General features: G+C 40.4%; 1 protein-coding gene across 4 annotated transcripts in view; it reads left to right on the forward strand.

Moving 5' to 3' along the window:
* The window catches only part of PLB1 (phospholipase B1), a 227650-nt gene that overhangs the window by 101499 nt on the left and 108312 nt on the right, over positions 1–17839 (forward strand). For all 4 annotated transcript variants that reach the window (XM_072634072.1, XM_072634073.1, XM_072634074.1 and 1 more), the window contains 4 exons: positions 2727–2800; positions 3753–3796; positions 12491–12599; positions 16336–16387. In XM_072634072.1, the coding sequence (XP_072490173.1) occupies positions 2727–2800; positions 3753–3796; positions 12491–12599; positions 16336–16387 (279 nt within the window). The remainder of the gene's footprint in view (positions 1–2726; positions 2801–3752; positions 3797–12490; positions 12600–16335; positions 16388–17839) is intronic.

The raw sequence follows: 17839 nt of genomic DNA on the forward strand, positions 1-17839 counted from the left end.
GGTGAGGGCCCTAAATGACAAGGAGAAGTAGTCAGGGGGTATATAGTAATAAGGAATGAAAGGTTAGCAAAGATGATAATCATAATTATAGTAGCTCATTTATATAGCACTTGCTTAGTTTGCAAAAATATAATCTCATTTGATTCTCTTGACAGTTCTGGGGAGGTAGGTGCTATTATCTTTATTTTACAGATGAGGAAACTGAGGCATAAAGAAGTGAAATGACTTGCCCAAGGTTACACACTAGTAAGTGGCTGAGGTCAGATTTGAAGTAAGGTCTTCCCAACTACACGGATAGTGCTCTAACCATTACACATAAGCGGATTTGGTGGGCAGGGCAGTATGAAGAGAAGGTGATGCTAATAAATTGTACCCAACTCTTTTATCACCTCTGCTCTGAAAGGAACCTACAGGGCACTCCCACCCCTCCAGATGCCCAGTCAGCCCAGACTTATTCATCTGGGCAGTTCTCAGTGTCATCAAAAAGCAACCAAACACGGGAAAGGGCCCCAGATGTAGGATGGCAGTTTCTCAGGCTATTAGATCTGATATATTTTGACTGGAACTTCATAATTCCTTTGGAAGTGACTCCTGATAAGGGGTCTTCAGTTGGCAGTTTGATACCCTTTTCTCTGCTTTGAATGCCCTCCCCACATATAGGTTTGGATGTGCTTCAAACGCCACATTGACCTGTGCGATTAGAAAGGGCTGAGGGTTTTTCATTAGCTTTCTGGGATTTTCCTGCAGCAGGAACAGTGGGAGTGCTTTTGTTCTGGGCCCTAGCATTTTCTGCTGGCCCTCCTAGTTCCTTTCCTTAGCATGCTTTCAGGGTAGGTAATGAGTCATCAGGTGTCAACAGACTTTACAGGGTTTTTTTCTGAATGATCTCCAAGGAATTTCCCCAATGAGGCAACAGCAACTGGCATGACCTGAACAGGAAAGTTGGATAATGTCAGAAAGGGGGCAGGAATGCTGGGAAAGCCAACAGATCTAAGTTTATTCCCTCCCCCTCCCTCTTTCCTCCTCTCCCCTCTCCTTCCCCTCCCTATTTAGGAGGTCAGTTTCCTATTTAAAGTGTGACTTACAATCTTTGAGGGCTTAGAAATATGTAGAATGTTAGACCTTGGAGAAACCTCAGATCATTTAGCTCAAGGGGTTTGAACCTTGCATGTGTCATGGACTCCCCAGGCAGTCTATGGATCCCATTCAAAGAATAACATTTTGTCACCTATATTCATTATGGATAAAAATGCCAAATTTCAATTGTTAGTGAAAATAAAGAAATAATTTTTTTTTCCCATGCAAGTTCATGGCTTTTCCATGGAATCTATACATCATAGGTTAAGAACTCTGATCTAGTCCATTGTCCTCATTTTACAAATGGAAAGGCAGAGGCACAGAAAGGGTAAATGATTTCCCTTGTGTCACACAGTTTATGACAGAGCTAGGACTAGGAAGAGGCAGCTAGGTGTCCAAATGGATAGAGTGCAGGACCTGAGGTCAGGAAGACCTGAGTTCAAATCTAGCCTTAGACATTAGCTGTGTGATCCTGGGCAAGTCACTGAAACTTGTTTTCTCAGTTTCCTCATTTGTAAAAATGAGCTGGAGAAGGAAATGGCAAATCACTCTAGTACCTCTGCCAAGAAAGCCTCAACTGGGGCCACCAAGAGTCAGACTCAACTGAACAACAGACTTAATAGCCTCAGGGTTTCTTCCAGTAGGTAGAATTAAAGGTGAAAAAAAAAAATGAGAAGCTCAATTAAAACTCAGATCCTATTTCTCTCTTACCTGTGGATCCCATTTTGAACTTTATAACCTTAGCTAAATAATTGGTCCCCAGCAGGAAGACAGCCAGTACTCACTGCTAACCCCTGGCCAGGTGTCTGCTAGGTATGTTTCTTAACTTCTCTGGAAGACTATACCTATCTGTGGTGAAGTAAGACAGGCCTGGCTAGCTCCTTTCTTTTCACTAGCTTTCTTTTCACTTTTGGACACCAAACCAGGATAAAAATGTCAAAGGACAATTTGTTTCTTGTTTTCCCCGTTCCCACCCCCACCCCCAATAAAGACTGTCATAAGACAGGAATCTAATAGGCAACCTTTCTTAGAGGCCGGGTGATGTAACTTCAGAACCAGTCTTTCTTAAGTCTTTCAAAAAATTTTTTAAATTTATGGATTAAAACCAACATTTTCATAGCATAGTATAATAAAACAGATAATTGGGTATGAAACTGCAAATTTATTAGCTATTCTTTTTTTTCTTCCTTTTAAATATATAATAAAAATTTTTTCCCTCCTTTTTTTCCTTCCCTCCATCTCCAAGAGATGGCTATTTTTAGACACAAATAGGTGTATGTTCGTGTGTGTGTATACACACACACACACACATATATATGTACACACACAAACACCCTACTTATGTATTTATGTATGCATACATACATATTACACATACATATGTATATACCCCCAGACATCTATAGGGGAAGGTGGTTAGAGAACATTTCTTGTACTAATGAATATGCAGGTCTAATCCCTCTCCATCTTTAAATGTATGGCTTAACTTGTCCATTCAAAGAACTTGACCTCTGAGGAGGACAAAGGCTAAGTACCAAGTCCAAATATATTAAATTCTCATCTCCAAATTTATATGCATATTTCTTAGGTGGACAAGAAAGTGAATTCTCTTCTAAGGAACTCACATTTCTCTCTTTTTTAAATGTCAGGCAGGAAATGGTGCAGGATCCAGCCCCAACAACGTCCTTGATGTCCTAACTCAATACCGAGGTCTGTCTTGGAGGTGAGTGTGTCACCACCCTTACCTCCTTGTGGGAGATAAGGGCAAGGTTTCCAGAAGATAAGAATGCTGTTCTGGAGGATAGGGGGAAGGAAGGGATGCCAGGCCGTTCTTCATCATGAGTACAACCTGATGAATGACTCATATCATGTTAAAGATGTCATCAGTTACCCCAAATACAGGGATTGAAATTGAACACTAGTTTGGGACCCAAACCATAGAAGATGGGAAAACTTTGGTCTGGAAAAATGCCTCCTACGTCATAGTAGAGCACATGAGATAGTAATTTAGGTCCACAACTCCAAGTGATCACTCCATTTGGTGCTACTCTGAATTTTGTAACTTCCACTGAAGAAATAACCAAGGCAAGAAGAGAGCCAGCACTCACAGCTAACCTCCCACCTCAGTCCTCCCCTCTCTGGCCAGGTACCCTTTCCCACCCATCCCCCTAATAATGCTCCAATGTGATAGACAGCTCTTGTGGATCACAAGAGACAGAAAGGCAAAGTAAAAAGTGTTGGCTATTTTAGTTTCTTTACTCCAAGCCCCAAGCAGTGAATAAACAAAATGGGTCATAGTAGGAAAAACCCTTTTGAAGGCAAAGAATTTTAGTTAAATCCCATCTCTACCCTTGGACGTTTCATTTAACCTCTCTGGGCCTCAGTTTCCTCATCAGTAAAATGAGATGGATTGAACTGATGACCTCTAAAGTGTCTTCCAGTTCTGAAATTTGATCCAACCTGAACATTAAAAGTCAGATTTGGGGGAGAATAGCCAGGAGGGGAGAGAGAATTCTTTCTACTGTATGAAGGGTTAGCAGAATGAATGTACAATGTTAACTCAGGGAAAAAAAGTGTCTTTTCCAATGTGAGTGGTTCTTTGAGTGTGTGGTTCTGCTTTCCTTTCCTTCTAATCACTGATTTCTTCCCTCCCATCCGCCCCCACCTGGAAACAGTGTCGGAGGGAATGAGAACATCAGCACCGTCACCACCCTAGCAAGTGAGTACCTGCTGTGTGGACCTGGCCTTGGCTGGGGAGCCTTGGGATGATTTATAGGGCAGATTGCCTCTGGAGCCCAGATAGCTGCAATCGAGGCGTCTGGTGGCAAAGGGTCCTCTCTCCTGCTGGCTATCATATACTGCCTTGAGGCAGTATTTCCAGGGCTGAAATCCAGGAAACTGCCACCCACAGCGAGAAGGGGGACTCTTCTAAGAAATGAGAGGATTGCGCAGGGCTCAATGTGCTCTGGCTCTGGAGTCCCTGCCCCCCCAAGTTGGGCTTTGGGATGGAACTTGTAATTGAGATTGTGAGAGCAGGTGGGGAGGTGAGTGACTGAAAGAAGAGGGTGTGAGCTCAGCCCCAGAGCAAAATCAGGATATTACAAATGGCTTCTAATTTGGGAAATAAATGGAGAGACCCAGAAAGTAAGAGAATGTGAAGAGAGGAAAACTGGCAGTTGTGGAGTCAACAAGCATTTATTAAGGACCTATGTGATAGGCACTGTCCTAATAACTATCCCAGGATAAAAGAAAAGCACCCTCCCTCCTCAAATACATATATGTACACATACACAGAGTCTTCAAGAAGGGTGGGTCCAGTCTGAGGTAATGCAGACAGGGCACCATTGGAGTCCCAAGACCCAAGTTTGAACCCTGCCTCTCTTACTTAACTGTGTTGTTAACTTGGATAAGTCACTTAACCTTAGTGGCTCTGTTTCTTCATATGTTTAATGGAATGGTTGGACTTAGATGGCTTCTGAAGTACATTTCACCTGCAGATCTATGGAGGGAAGGAAGGATGGAAAGAAAGAAGAAAAAAGAAAAGAGAAACAAATTGGAGGGAGAAGGGAATTGGGGAATGATTGTGGAAGATGATGGTAGTATTTGCCCCCTTGTACTTCAGAGTCCTTATAAAAATAAAGATTACCACTCATAGACTGGTAGTGCTAGTATGTTTTGGGTGCACTGGAACCCTGGCTCCTAGAAAAACAAAGAGCTAAGCCTGCTGTATTATTAGATGTGATGTGGTGTGTGTGTACCCAACACCATATGTAATGTTGCCTTCACAGCAGTGAGAGGTAAAGGGAGTCTTAATTTGATCTCATTCTGCAAACGTAGCCATATTTGGGGCCCATTGCATGTCTCAAACTATTTTACATTTCTTTTATAAGTCTGACTGCAGTCTGTTATACTCCTCCCCCAATCCCTTGGCATTCTCCTTGTTTTTCCCCTTTTATAATATTTCTTTGTAAGCTATGATACCTTTAATCCATTTTAAAATCCGTTATTAAGACTGATCCTTAACAACAGGAAATGATATCATATCCAGGAGTAAATAGAACTCACCAGAACTTGGAGCCCACCCCAGACTCTGGGAATTTTAAGTAGGAATGATTCTGTGCCCAAATCCATTCCCTGACTTCTTCATTTCAAGGTCTGTACAAATGAGCTATAAATAAGCTTCTTTGGCGCTCAGGGATTATTTGGCATACTCAGTAAATGTGAGTCACTGTACAATCAGCGTCCTATAGAGCGTCATGGCTGCTCACCATTCCAGAGTGTGCTGGAGACTGAAGTGCTAGCGAAAGCCCAGGGCAGCTGGTCTTCCATCAATCACTGGGTGCCAGACACTTTGTGTTAAACCCTTTGGAATACAAAGGCAGAAAAGAAATAGTCTTTGGTAAATACTAGGGAAACAAAGGCAAAGAAAAGTAAGAATCTTTGTTCTCAAGGAGCTTATGTATTACAAGGGAAGATAATATATGCACATGTAAGTAAATGCAAGTACCAGGTAAGCTATAGAAATGTATACAAGGTAATTTCTGTATAGGGGGAAGCATTAGCTAGCTGAAGTGATGAGAAAAGAAAGGTCTTTTGTAGGAGGCAACAACTGAGCTGAGCTTTTAAGGAAGCTGGGCATTGCTGGAGGAAGGAGTGGGAGGAGGGAGGAGGAAAGGGGCACCACAAAATGTGCAAAGGTTTCGGATTGGGAGGTGGAAAGTTTTCTGTAAGATACAGCCACAAGAACAACTTGGCTCAACTGTTGATGAAGGGGAGTGATGTGTAAGAAGCCTGAGCAGGTGGATTAGATAGAGTCAGGTGGTCAGGCGTCAGGTTCCAATACTCAACAGGGGAGTCTGTGTTTGGTGCTGGCAAGTTGAATGTTGTGATTTGGTGTGTTTGGGTTAAACAGGAACAAAGACTACTAGAACTGGAAGGCCCTTAACCAAAGAAATTGTTCAAAGGGTTGAGAAGGGAAAGTAGCCTAAGCAGTCTTAGATGCATGTGGTAGAAAGAACACTGGATTTGGAGTCCAAAGACTGGGCTTGGAATTTTGATTCTGATATTTGTTACTTGAGTGGCCTTGAGAATATCTCTTCCCCTCTTGAGGTCTCAGGTAAAATAAAGGGATTGAGTGAGGTTGCCCCTGAGGTTCTTTCCACCTCTCAGGTCTGTAAAATGAGGAGGTTGGAACAGAAGATGACCTCTAAAGTGCAGTCCACCTCTAAAAGTCTCATCCAACAATCCAAAATGTTACTGCATGATTCAGTTGGATTGAACAAACATTTATTAAACTCCTTCTGTGTGTGGAGTTCTCTGTTGTGAACTGGCACTAAAATGAAACAAGGCACAACACACAACACCTACCTTCTAGTAGCTTATACTCTTATCAGGAAGATAAGGCACAATAAACACCAGTAACTATGGTACAAATTAGAATAACATAAGTATATAAGTGAGGTACCCAAACATATTAGTTCACAAAAGAAAAATCATTTCCTGCTAGGGTAGATGATCAAGGAAGTTTCTTAAATAGGTGGACTGCATCTGAGTTGAGCCAAGGGGAATTTTAGTGGTTGTAGAAGGGGCCCTGGAAACAGTAGGAGGAGGGGTGCATACTAGGGATAGTGCAAGCCAAAAGCCCAGAGGCAAGAAGAAGAGATAGAGAATAGTATAGTTAGTCTGGAGCATGCCACAAGATTTCCAGCCTTGTGCCCGACCTTGCTAAGTAGAGTTATGACATATCTTTGTGAAAAATCAACTTTGTGTCCAATAGGATGCCTGCTTCAAAAACAAAACCAGAGGGGAAATAATTTAATAAAAATATTTTTTATACTTCAATGGTTCTAAGATCTCACAAGTCTGGGTACTTTCCCTGCTGGTACAGATTCCCACTTATCCATGACTTTGTACCCTGTACAACTCTTATCCTTTATCCTTCCATAAATTCCTCTATGTAGGATCTCTCTAAAGTGCTCAATATGTACCTCTATGTCTTGTCATATTTTATAGAAATGATACCAGTGCCAACCTCAGATTCTCCATCTCTTACTCCTCACTGTCACTATGTCTGACCAGCCTACTCACACATAGAATCTTTGGATCATAGCTTTAGAACTGAAAGGAACCATGTTCTTGAAAAATATACTACTTCTATGTACATTTGATAATACGCTCCTTAATAGAAAGTTAGATGATATGGTAAATAAGACACTGGACTTGGAGTTAAGAAGACCTGAGTTCAAATCCTGCCTCAGATAAGCTGTGAAACCCTGGGCAAGTCACTTACCTCTCAGTCTCAACATCTTCATCTTTAAAATAAGGGTAGTAGAAACTACCTCACAGGATTGTTGTAAATATCAGATGAGAAAATATATGCAAATTGTTTTACAAATCTTAAAGTGATACATGCATATACGTGTGTATCAGCTATTACCACACACATGTATATGTATACATGTGTGTATACACATGTATACATATACATACATGTACTTTGGCAGTAGGGAGCAGCTTGTAATCACTGAAAGTTCTGTGTGGTTTCCCAAATTCAATTCAGCTTATTTTCCTCTTCATATTTAACTCTCAACCTAGCTCATTGTACACCTATTGTGCCTGTCCAAGATATTTACGTTGACAGATTAACTAAGAAATAACACTATAAGTCTACTGTATGTCATGACTTTCAACTACATCTTCTTCCTTCAGCCTGCTTCATCATCTTGGTCTCCTGAATGGTCTTGGATCTCACTGAGGAGATGCTGGAATGTTCTGGAGGTTGTTCAGTGTAACCACCCAAAGCCATTTGCACATAGGTGTATATGAAGAACCTCATCATTTATGAGTAGTTATTTTGTTCTGGGCATAATTGAGATAGTGACGAACACCTTTTTTTTTTTTTTTTAACATGTCTCCCTGTTTTATGCCTCATTTGATATCAATAATCGATCATTTGAACAAAATTACCTAAATGCTTCTACCTATGGAGGAATTTATTGTAACTGCTACATATGAATGGGAAATATCTTGTTGAATTGAAGGCCTTTAAGGCTGCATATTGTCCTCCTGATAAATTTGCTAGAAAGATTTTATTGAATTGAAAAAACTAGGCCTTGTGTGAGCAGTTACTGATTCCTCCTCTCCTTGCCTTATCTCTTCCATTTAGGGGAATTTCTCTGTTTTAAGATGTCTTAAAAATATTGCCCTAAGTTTCTTTATAATTTAGTGGATCTGACAGCTGACCACTGTCTATTATCTTTGAACTACTGAACTGTAGGATAAGAGAGACACCCTAGGCTTGGAGGACATGTTTTGTTCTAATTTTCCAAAGGGGGAACGAAGTAGAGTCTGTAAATGATCGGGGGTGGGTTCCCCCTTCCCTATGGGTAGGTCTTCAAGCAAAAGCTCAATGACCACTTTTCAGGATGTTGTTGCATTGTTTAATTGTGGATTGGAGTTGATGGACTGTGAGGTCCCTTCCAAACCTGAGATTCCCTCGGCATGAACTTCCTTTTCATGTATATGATCATGTCCAGCTGCCATTCCTGAATTCATTCTTTTTTTAAAGCTTTTATTTAGTATTTTATCTTTCCCCAGTTACATATAAAAACAGTTTTCACATTCATTTTTAAAACTTTGAGTTCCAAATTCTCTCCCTTCCTCCCTCCCCACTCCCATCCTCATTGAAAAGGCAAGCAATTTGATGTAGGTTATATGTGTATAGCCATGCAAAACAATCATGATAGTCATGTTGTGAAAGAAATCTCAAGAAAAATAAAATTAAAAAACGTGCTTCAATCTGTATTCAGATACCACAAGTTCTTTTTTAGGGCATGGGGACAGCATTTTTCATCCTAAGTCCTTCAGAGTTGTCTTGGGTCGTGGTGTTGTTGAGGATAGGTAAGTCCTTCACAGCTGATCATCTTACAATACTGCTGCTACTTTGTATACCGTACATTTCACTTTGCATCAGCCCATGTAAGTCTTTCCAGGTTCTTCTGAGATCATCCTGCTCATCATTTCTTACAGTACAATTATCTGAACTCATTCTTTTGAGTGCTGCTTCTACTTCTTCACACAATGCCTTGGATAAAAAGGCATCAAGTCCAACACACAACACTTTGCATAAAAAGGTATCAAATCCAAATGTGGTGGTTCCACTTTTATCAATGACACTAGATCACTATAAAAATGCTGGAAGTCATATTCCATTTCCCATCTTTTTGTTGTCCTACTTTTACAAGTAATTCTCTTTGGATGATTTGGCTCACCTGAGCTTTTTGTTAAACTGTATTCAGGCTTATTTTGGCCTCCTTCATTATTTGTGAGATGATTCTGTTTATAATCATCTGTCATCCTCTTTTGAAATGGGTTGTAAAGAAAATTGTGTTCTAAAACCTTGCTCTTGGCTGCTATTTTTTTCTTAACTGGGAGATAATGTACTTTCTGTCTAAGGTGTTTTATGAGTTCTGTTTGCCTTCTTGTTGTGACAAACAGCTTATATTGATGAAACACTAATAAATGTTAATAATCAAAATTAATAGAAAAGCTATTTCAGGTCAACAGCTCATTAGAGGTCTTGCAATTGTTACACAATATTTTCATATATTTTTCCTTTTAATTTGATGTTAAGTTTGACCTCCATTCTAACCAGTCAATTGTTCTCACGCATTCAGATGAGATACCTTGAAATTAATCCTATCAATAACTAGTCTTTTCTTTTAAGAAATTGTATCTTATGATATGGTCACTTTTGGTTTTGTGATGTTTGTTACCACTCAACAAGTTTAATGCCTTCTAATTTGCTTCATAAAAAAAGTATCCACAGTACTATGACACTTCTATGTAGGTGACAAGCCTTTGATCTCATTTATCTCTTCCTCCTGAATCATATCTTCCCATGTGTTTCCCCTCTCCTCTGCTTATTTTTCCACAGGAGTCACTATGTATTGACGTATAATTTGACTTAGCTTGAAGTTCATGTTCCCAAATTCTGCTTCCTCCAGTGCAGCAGACATTGTTACATAAGCTGCCACTGTCTTTATAGTTGTCTGTTTTTTTGTTCGTGCATCACACACACTGCAAGGTCAGGGGATCAAGTATGTCATGAAATGATATTTCTTGTGTCCCTTAGGTGAAGGACGGAATTAACCCTACCACCTCCTTTGCCTTCTCAGTGAGAACCTATAGTGATGGAAAAGGGTATTCCAAGATAGTTTAGAAAAGTCCATTGCTTGGGACCCAAGCTATTTTGCATGCAACATACATGTTGTATCTCTGATGAGATTTACCATTCCAGGAGAGACAGCTGCATTTCTTTGGTTCTGCCATAAAGCCAGTGGCAGCATAGGATCATAGGTTCTTAGGTTTGGGTTTGGGAAGGACTTTAGAAGTCCAATTCTTTCACTTTAAAGGTGAAGTGGCTGAGGCTTTGAAAGGTTAAGGGACTTCCTCTTGATCATGAAGCTAGTAAGTGGCAGAAGCAGCTTAGTGGACCAATGGATAGAGAGAACAAGACCTGGAGTCAGGAAGACCTGAGTTCCAATCTTGCTTCAGGCACTTAATATCTGTGTGACCCTGGGCAAGTCACTTAACCACTCTTTCTCTCAGTTTCTTCATCTGTAAAATAGTAACAATAATGATAGCACCTACCTCCCAGGGCTGTGATGAGGATCAAGTGAGGTAATGTTTGTAACGGGCCTTGTGAATCTTAAAGTGCTATGGAGGGTATAAAAAAAAAAAAAGTCCTAGGGCGATTAAAAACTATTAGTTTGAGTTATTAAAGTTTATTTAGTTTAAGCTGTTACTGTTGTTTAGCTATTAAAGCTTAAAACTGAACTATGTCTTTTGAGACTCTAAATTCTAGCTGTTATTTTTAGTAAAGCAATAATCCAGATATTCCTGAATTCACGTCCTGCACTCTCTACTATACCACATTCAGCTAGGCCCTTGCCCTGGTCTAATCAAGAATAATCTGGGCCTTGTTATCCTGCAGATAGAGACACAGTGTGGTGTAGCAGATAGAGCCCTGGACCTGGATTTATGAGCTGTGTCATTATTATCTGTGTCATGATGGGTGAGGAGTCACTTAACCTATAGGGATCAGCTGAAATGAAGGCATTGAGAGTCAATGACCTCCAAGGTCCCTCCCAGATCTAAATTTATGATTCTATGATAGAAGAAGCCACATGCTTATATTCCCTTGTGAAAATTGCCTCTGGCCTTAAATTTGTAACCATTCTTCCTTTTCTTCAATCACTGTTAATGTAATCTACCCATTACCTAATAATTACACTCTTCTACAGATATTTCCTCATTTTATCTTTTACCATTACCCCAGCCATGAAGCGTGATGCTTTATGAGATTACCTCAAACCCCTACCTATACCTTGCCTGCTCCTGCCCTCCCCAGCCCTGTCTTAGCAATAGCCATTTTTAAAAAAAAATTATTTCATTAAATATTTTCCAATTACATGTAGTAAAACAAATTGAGCACTTTTTTTCCCGTTAATTCCAAATTCTCTCCCTCCCACCCCTCCACCCTCCTTAGGAAGTCAAGCAATTTGATGACAATTATACATATGAAGTCTTGCAAAACATATTTCCATATTAGCCATGTTGCAAAAGGAAATACAAACAGTAAGTCAAAAAATAAAGTAAAAAACTATGCTTGAATATGCATTCAGAATTCAGAGGTTCTCTCTTAGGAGGTGGATAACATTTTTCTTCATGGGTCCTTTGGCATTGTGTTGGTCAAAGTGGCTAAGTCTCTCACAGTTGATCATCCTTACAATATTCTAGTAATAACCTTTTTCAGACCTTGGTCCATGCCACTTCCTACCTTTTGCTTCGTTTTAGCCACTCCCTGACTCCATTTCTACATCCTATGCTCCTTAAAGGGCTAGTTAAAGAGGTCCTTTATTAGGGATAAGAATTAGCCAGACCCATGGGCCTTTCCTAAGCGGATGGGATTTCTCTTATTTCTCAGTAAGATCAGATTTAGTGCTGGAGTGAGGCTTAGAAGTCATCTAGGCCAACTTCCTAATGAGGAGGAGGAGGAAAACAAAGCCCACAAAGGTTGAATTACTTGACCAAGGTCATACAAGCAATATATGAGAGAAGTAGGATCCAAGTCCAGATCTTCTTGACTTTCTCTTAACCAATATGTTCTGTTGCCTTCTAGAGCCTTGTCACCCTGCCTTTTGCTTCCTGTCTTGTGTCCCTCAGTATCTGCTCCCCAGATTTTCACAACTTCAAGAGGATTTTCTTTGGGTGACATTCTCTTTGAGGCCAGAGTTTTGGGGGAATCCTTATTCCCTCCATCTGCCTCTGATTTCTCTATCTCCAAATTGGATTTCCCAGGCAGCTTTTGTGCAGAATTGAATTCTTTTTATCTTTGCTCTTATGTTTGTAGATATCCTCAGGGAATTCAACCCATCTCTGACTGGCTTCTCCACTGGCACTGGAAACCAGGACAGGGCAAATTCCTTCCTGAACCAGGCTGTGCCAGGAGCCCGTGCTGAGTAAGTATGACCTTGGGGGCAAATAATAGGAAAGCCAGATTTCTGCTTGGCAGCTCCCTGATCTAGGTTATGGCTGTAATGTTAAGTTAGGGATTCTGCAGAAGTGAAATCATAGGTGTATCAGGATAGTTAAGGCATTCTCTTTGAGGGAGTCCCTTGGTTCATTCCAGAAAGCATGTTTACTGTGTGTGTATGTATATCATGTATATTGTGCATTTGTGGGCATATTATATGTGCATATGCATTGTGTGCCTATATGAATGTCTGCACACATGTTCATTATGTGTGTGTTGCATATACATTACTTAAGTGTCTGTGTGTGTGTATGTATGTGTAGAAAGTAATTGTGTGGGAAGGGAAGGAGTCTTCTGTGTTTTCTATATCTATTACCCAAGAGCTATAAAGAAAGAAATCTCCAAGTCTGGGTACCAGAATAAATTTAATTTCCAGAGTATGTCCACACTCTTTTGGGGGGGGGGGGGAGGGTGTCACACAGCCAGTAGCTTTTATTTGAGAGGTCGTGGAAACTGCTGGATTTGGATTCAGAGAACCTGGGTTCAAATTCTACCCCCACCACTCACTCACTGCACAGTCTTAGACATGTCACTTAACCTCTATTCCTCAGTTTCCTTCTCTGTAAGGTGAGGGATTTGGACTCTAAGGTCCCTCACAGCTCTTAAGTCTGCTCCTGATCCTCATCTAAGATTCAATGAGCTGCTATTCCCCATGTTGGCCTGATTTCTGCTACCAGTCAAATATAAACAATTTTTTTCTAATGTTTCTGATAAACTGTTCTATACATGCAGAAATTTTGGTTTCTATGAATAAAGATAAATCTTGACCTGTATCCTTATGCTAACCTAGAAAGTATAGGCATAATTTTGTATGAAGTGAGTTATTGATTACAAGAAAATTATTGCATTTTTGAATGGATCATTTTATGAGGGTGATACTCTGTGTTTCACATGAACTAAAATTCTTGGCTTCTAAAAGATTAAAGTTGATTCAAGACATTAAGTAAGATTAGCTTTTATCTTATAAAAGTACTGATAAGAGTCTGATACTTCAAGCAGAAACCATGCAATTAAGGTTTATGTGTTGTGGTGCGTTGACTCAATCCTCTTTGCCTCCCAAGCATCTTTGGATAAACCATGACTAGAAGAATTGAGTGGTCAAGTGACGCTAGCCAAGATGGCAAAGAGTGATTCTTAGAGATCCAAGTTTTGTTACTCAGGGTATTTTATTGTTGAAACAATGGAATTTAACCCTATGTATGCTACCAAACAAGAGGTGCTACTCAAGTAAGTTGGCTCCATAGCAATAATGTCATTAACAAAAAGATGCTGGATATTTGCAACAGGAGAAGACACCTTAATTTGCATAATATGTGGACTTAATAACTTCTTAATAACTCTCAGCCCTACTTCTTCTAAACATATGCTTTGGGCCCTCTCAGACCCAGAAAGACCCCTTCTCAACCAAGATCAAAATCTTTATCTACCCATCAATGTACTGATCAATTAACAAGCATTTATTAAGTGCCTGCTGTGTGCCAGGTACTGAAAATACTACAAAGACAAATGAAACAGTTCTTGCCCTCATAGCTCACATTCTAAGGTAATATACATATATATAAATATATACAAAATTATGTCAAATAGGTACAAAGGATGAGTGGGGGGAATGCATCAATAAGGAGTTGGGATGATCAGGAAAGACCTTGTACAGAAGGTGGTCCCAAATCTAAGTCTTGAGTAGAATTTAATAGGAGATACCATTGTCAGGGATGAAAAAAATTGAGCTTGGATTGAGCTTTGCGAATTTTATTCATGGGTGTCCAGAGGAATCAGGCTGAGGAGTAGTCTCTGGCTATGTGGGTTCCAAGCCTCTGGACCATCAAAGTCTCACTTTGGGTTTGCTCCCATGTCAGTGAAGAAATAAGCAGCCAACCTCAATTAGAAAGGGAAACCCAAACCAAAACCCCTTCCTTGCATCTTGTACATTTTCACTGTTAAGTAGTTTTTCCAGTTGGGTCCAATTCTTAGTGAACCCATTTTGGAGCTTTCTTGGAAAAGAGACTGGACTGTTTGGCCATTCCCTTCTCCAACTCATTTTATGGATGAGAAATTTAAGGAAACAGGGTTAAGTGACTTGCTTAAGGTCACACAGCTAGTAAGTGTCTAAGGCCGAATTTGAACTCATGAAGATGAATCTTTCTGGTTTCCAGCATAGGGCTCCGTCCACTGTATCATTTAGCTGCCCCATATTGCACATAGCAGAAGCTTAATAAATTTCTTTTAGTTTTAACTGAATTATTTTAAATTCCTACCCTGGCTTTTATTCTTCAGTCCTCAAAAGTCTGAGGACGTAACTTAGGTGACTGTCATTTTGTATAAAGCCATTTAAATGGTGGCAAGGAGTGATTAGAACATATTGATTTCATCCTGGGGCCCTCTGGTATCATTAGAACATATAGGGAACAGTGGTGTCACAAGGCAGACTGACAGAGGCGCAAGGCTTTTTGAACCTTTGCTAGGAATTGTGGAATTTCCTCCTATTGACTTGCCTATCTATTTGGTACAGGCTAATATTGAGAATGTGCTGCATTCCTTGAGCCCACACAAGTTAAGAATGTTAAAAGAGAGAAGGCCATGAGGCCTGCTGGGCTCATGAAGCTATCACAGGATTAAACATTTCCTACAAAGAATCAACATGTACAGCAGATAACCAAGAGCAGTCTGGAGTATACGAATCCCATGGCTTTCAGCATTCATTTTTCGTCCCCAAACCTCAAAGCATTTTCCCATAGAACATCTCATTTATTCTCACTAACTAGATCCTTGTGAGATAGATTTGCAATTATTATTTTCTCCATTTTCCAGACAGCGGCACCGAGACATGAAGAGAAACTCAACGCACTTGGAATATCTATAGGACATGGCCTCTTTTCTTTTGGGGCATGGTTTCTCCGTGTACACGGAATTAATTCTTGGGGATGAACCCAGCTGATTTAATAAGCTAAAAGTTATTGATTTTAACCGGTTTATAAGTGAAAGTCCTATTTCTTCCTAAGATGTGCGTGTATCAGCCAATCACTGGCATCTATATAGTGTTTTAAAGTTTGTAAAGCGCTTTATATTCATTATTGCATTTGAGCCTCATACCAGCCCTGTGAGATAGAAGCTACAGGTGTTATTGTGCTCGTTTTATAGAAGGGGAAACTAAGGTAGAGAGCCTGACCAGGTCTCATAGTTAGTGTCAGGGGTGGGAATTAAAATCTCCCCTTCACCAATCTAAATCCAGCTCCCTACCCCATCCACTCTACTACCTCTTTCCACAACAGAAAATCCTTCTCACCTTCTTTCCTAGGTCAAGAGTCACTAAGAAGCTTTGGTCTGTCCCAACTGGGGTGCTGGAGGGAGCAGAATATGTGGCACCCTTGCTGTTACAATTTAAAAGCTTAGCTTAGAAAACAAGAGAAAGCTATAATAAGCCATGTAATGACCCAAGCTGGGGCAAAAGAGCCTACACAGGGCTTTCCAATAGCATACATTTGATCCTTGCGTTTACACCTCCCACGTACATTTAGGTGCATCAGGCACCATCTTGCAGGATCTTTGTCTACATGCATGTGGACTGTATTCCTACTTTCTCTTCTTTCTGCCATAACTTCCTCTTTGAGATCCCATGGTATCATCAGTATTTCTAAAGTGTCCTTCTTTCTGTGTTATTATAGGGATCTGCCTGGTCAGGCTAGGAGATTAGTAAGCCTGATGAAGAATGACACGGTAAGCATGTCCATGACTTGCACTTGACTTTGTTTTGAATGAGGGAGGGCTGTGGAGGTCACCAGCCTCACTTCTCCTCCAGAGCCACGTGAATCCAGTGACCAGATATTCATCAGGATGGCTGGAGATGACCCAGGATGAGGCAATGGGGGTTAAGTGAATTGCCCAAGGTCACACAGCTAGTAAGTGTCAAGTGTCTGAGGTGAGATTTGAACTCAGGTCCTCCTGACTCTTGCACTGGTACTCTATCCACTGCACCACCTAGCTGCCTGATACAGTAAATATGGATTCATGAATGGCTGAAGAGGGCCTGAGAAGGTATTGATTATGGAACTGCCTTGAATAGAATGCCAGGTCAGAGAAATTAGGTAGAAACTGCTAGATAGATAAAAGGCTAGTTGTGGGATGGATAAAGAAAGGGATAGATGGATGAATAGGTAGCAGTCTAGGTTTCAAACTGAAAGCATTGGAAGCCTATATCTCTCTGCCCTTCTGTACAAGGATCCTTCTTGTTCCCTTCTCAGCTGCCCCCAAATTGACCAGTAGTTCCTGTTAAAGTCTTGTCTGGGGCCACATCCAAATGGATGAAAGAAATAATTAATAGGCTATGGGTTTATTTGAGAGGCAGCATATAGTAATGGCTGGAAAGCTGGTCTCAAAAACAGGAATACCTAGGTTAAAGACCAATTTCTGCCACAAGGTGGCTGTGTGGTCCTGGGCAAGTCATTTAACTTCTCAGTACCCCAGGCAACTCTCTCAAATTATAAATTGCATAATAGTTGCTGGTCTGCATTGAGAGAGAGAATCTTTTCTCTTGTGAGTTCCAAATGCAGATGAAATCACAGCTCTCTTGTCAAAAAAGAAATGAATAAAGTGTGTTGAAATGTGCCTTGAATAGCTTTATTGTCAAAGCGTTTAAAATCATTTCAGTGTGACTGCTACCATTAAGGAGTCCTTTATTAGTTTTTACCCTTAATTCTTTTGCACCTTTCCCTCTTTCAGAAGGACAGATCAGAGAGACCAAGGTTATGCAGAGCTGAGACAGTATGAAAAAATAGCAAGAGCTTTGCAGAATTTCCCCATGCCTCCTGATGGTGGTACATCAACAACCTGGAAAAGAGCACTTTGGTCTAGAGAGAATAATGAGCTCTTTAAGCAAGCCTCTGCCCACCATATACTATTTCTCAGGATTTCTTAAGGGGGAAAGGTGTTTTAAACTTTGGCAAAGCCTTCCAAAGCATGAGCTCATTCAGCAAGGCCTCCTTCTCTTACTGTCTTCTGCATAACCCACCCACCCACAGTCCAGGTTCTCAATATTAAATTTTAAGAAAGCTTTTACTTATCCCCTCCCTATGGGTTCAGTGGGCCATTTCAGAAAGACTTCATTAGGGAGTCGTACCTTTCTCCTTTTATCGCAATGGAAATCTTGGTTACCAGGACACTAGAGAAAAA

This window comes from Notamacropus eugenii, chromosome 1 (assembly GCF_028372415.1).
Source record: "Notamacropus eugenii isolate mMacEug1 chromosome 1, mMacEug1.pri_v2, whole genome shotgun sequence".
Taxonomy (NCBI): domain Eukaryota; kingdom Metazoa; phylum Chordata; class Mammalia; order Diprotodontia; family Macropodidae; genus Notamacropus; species Notamacropus eugenii.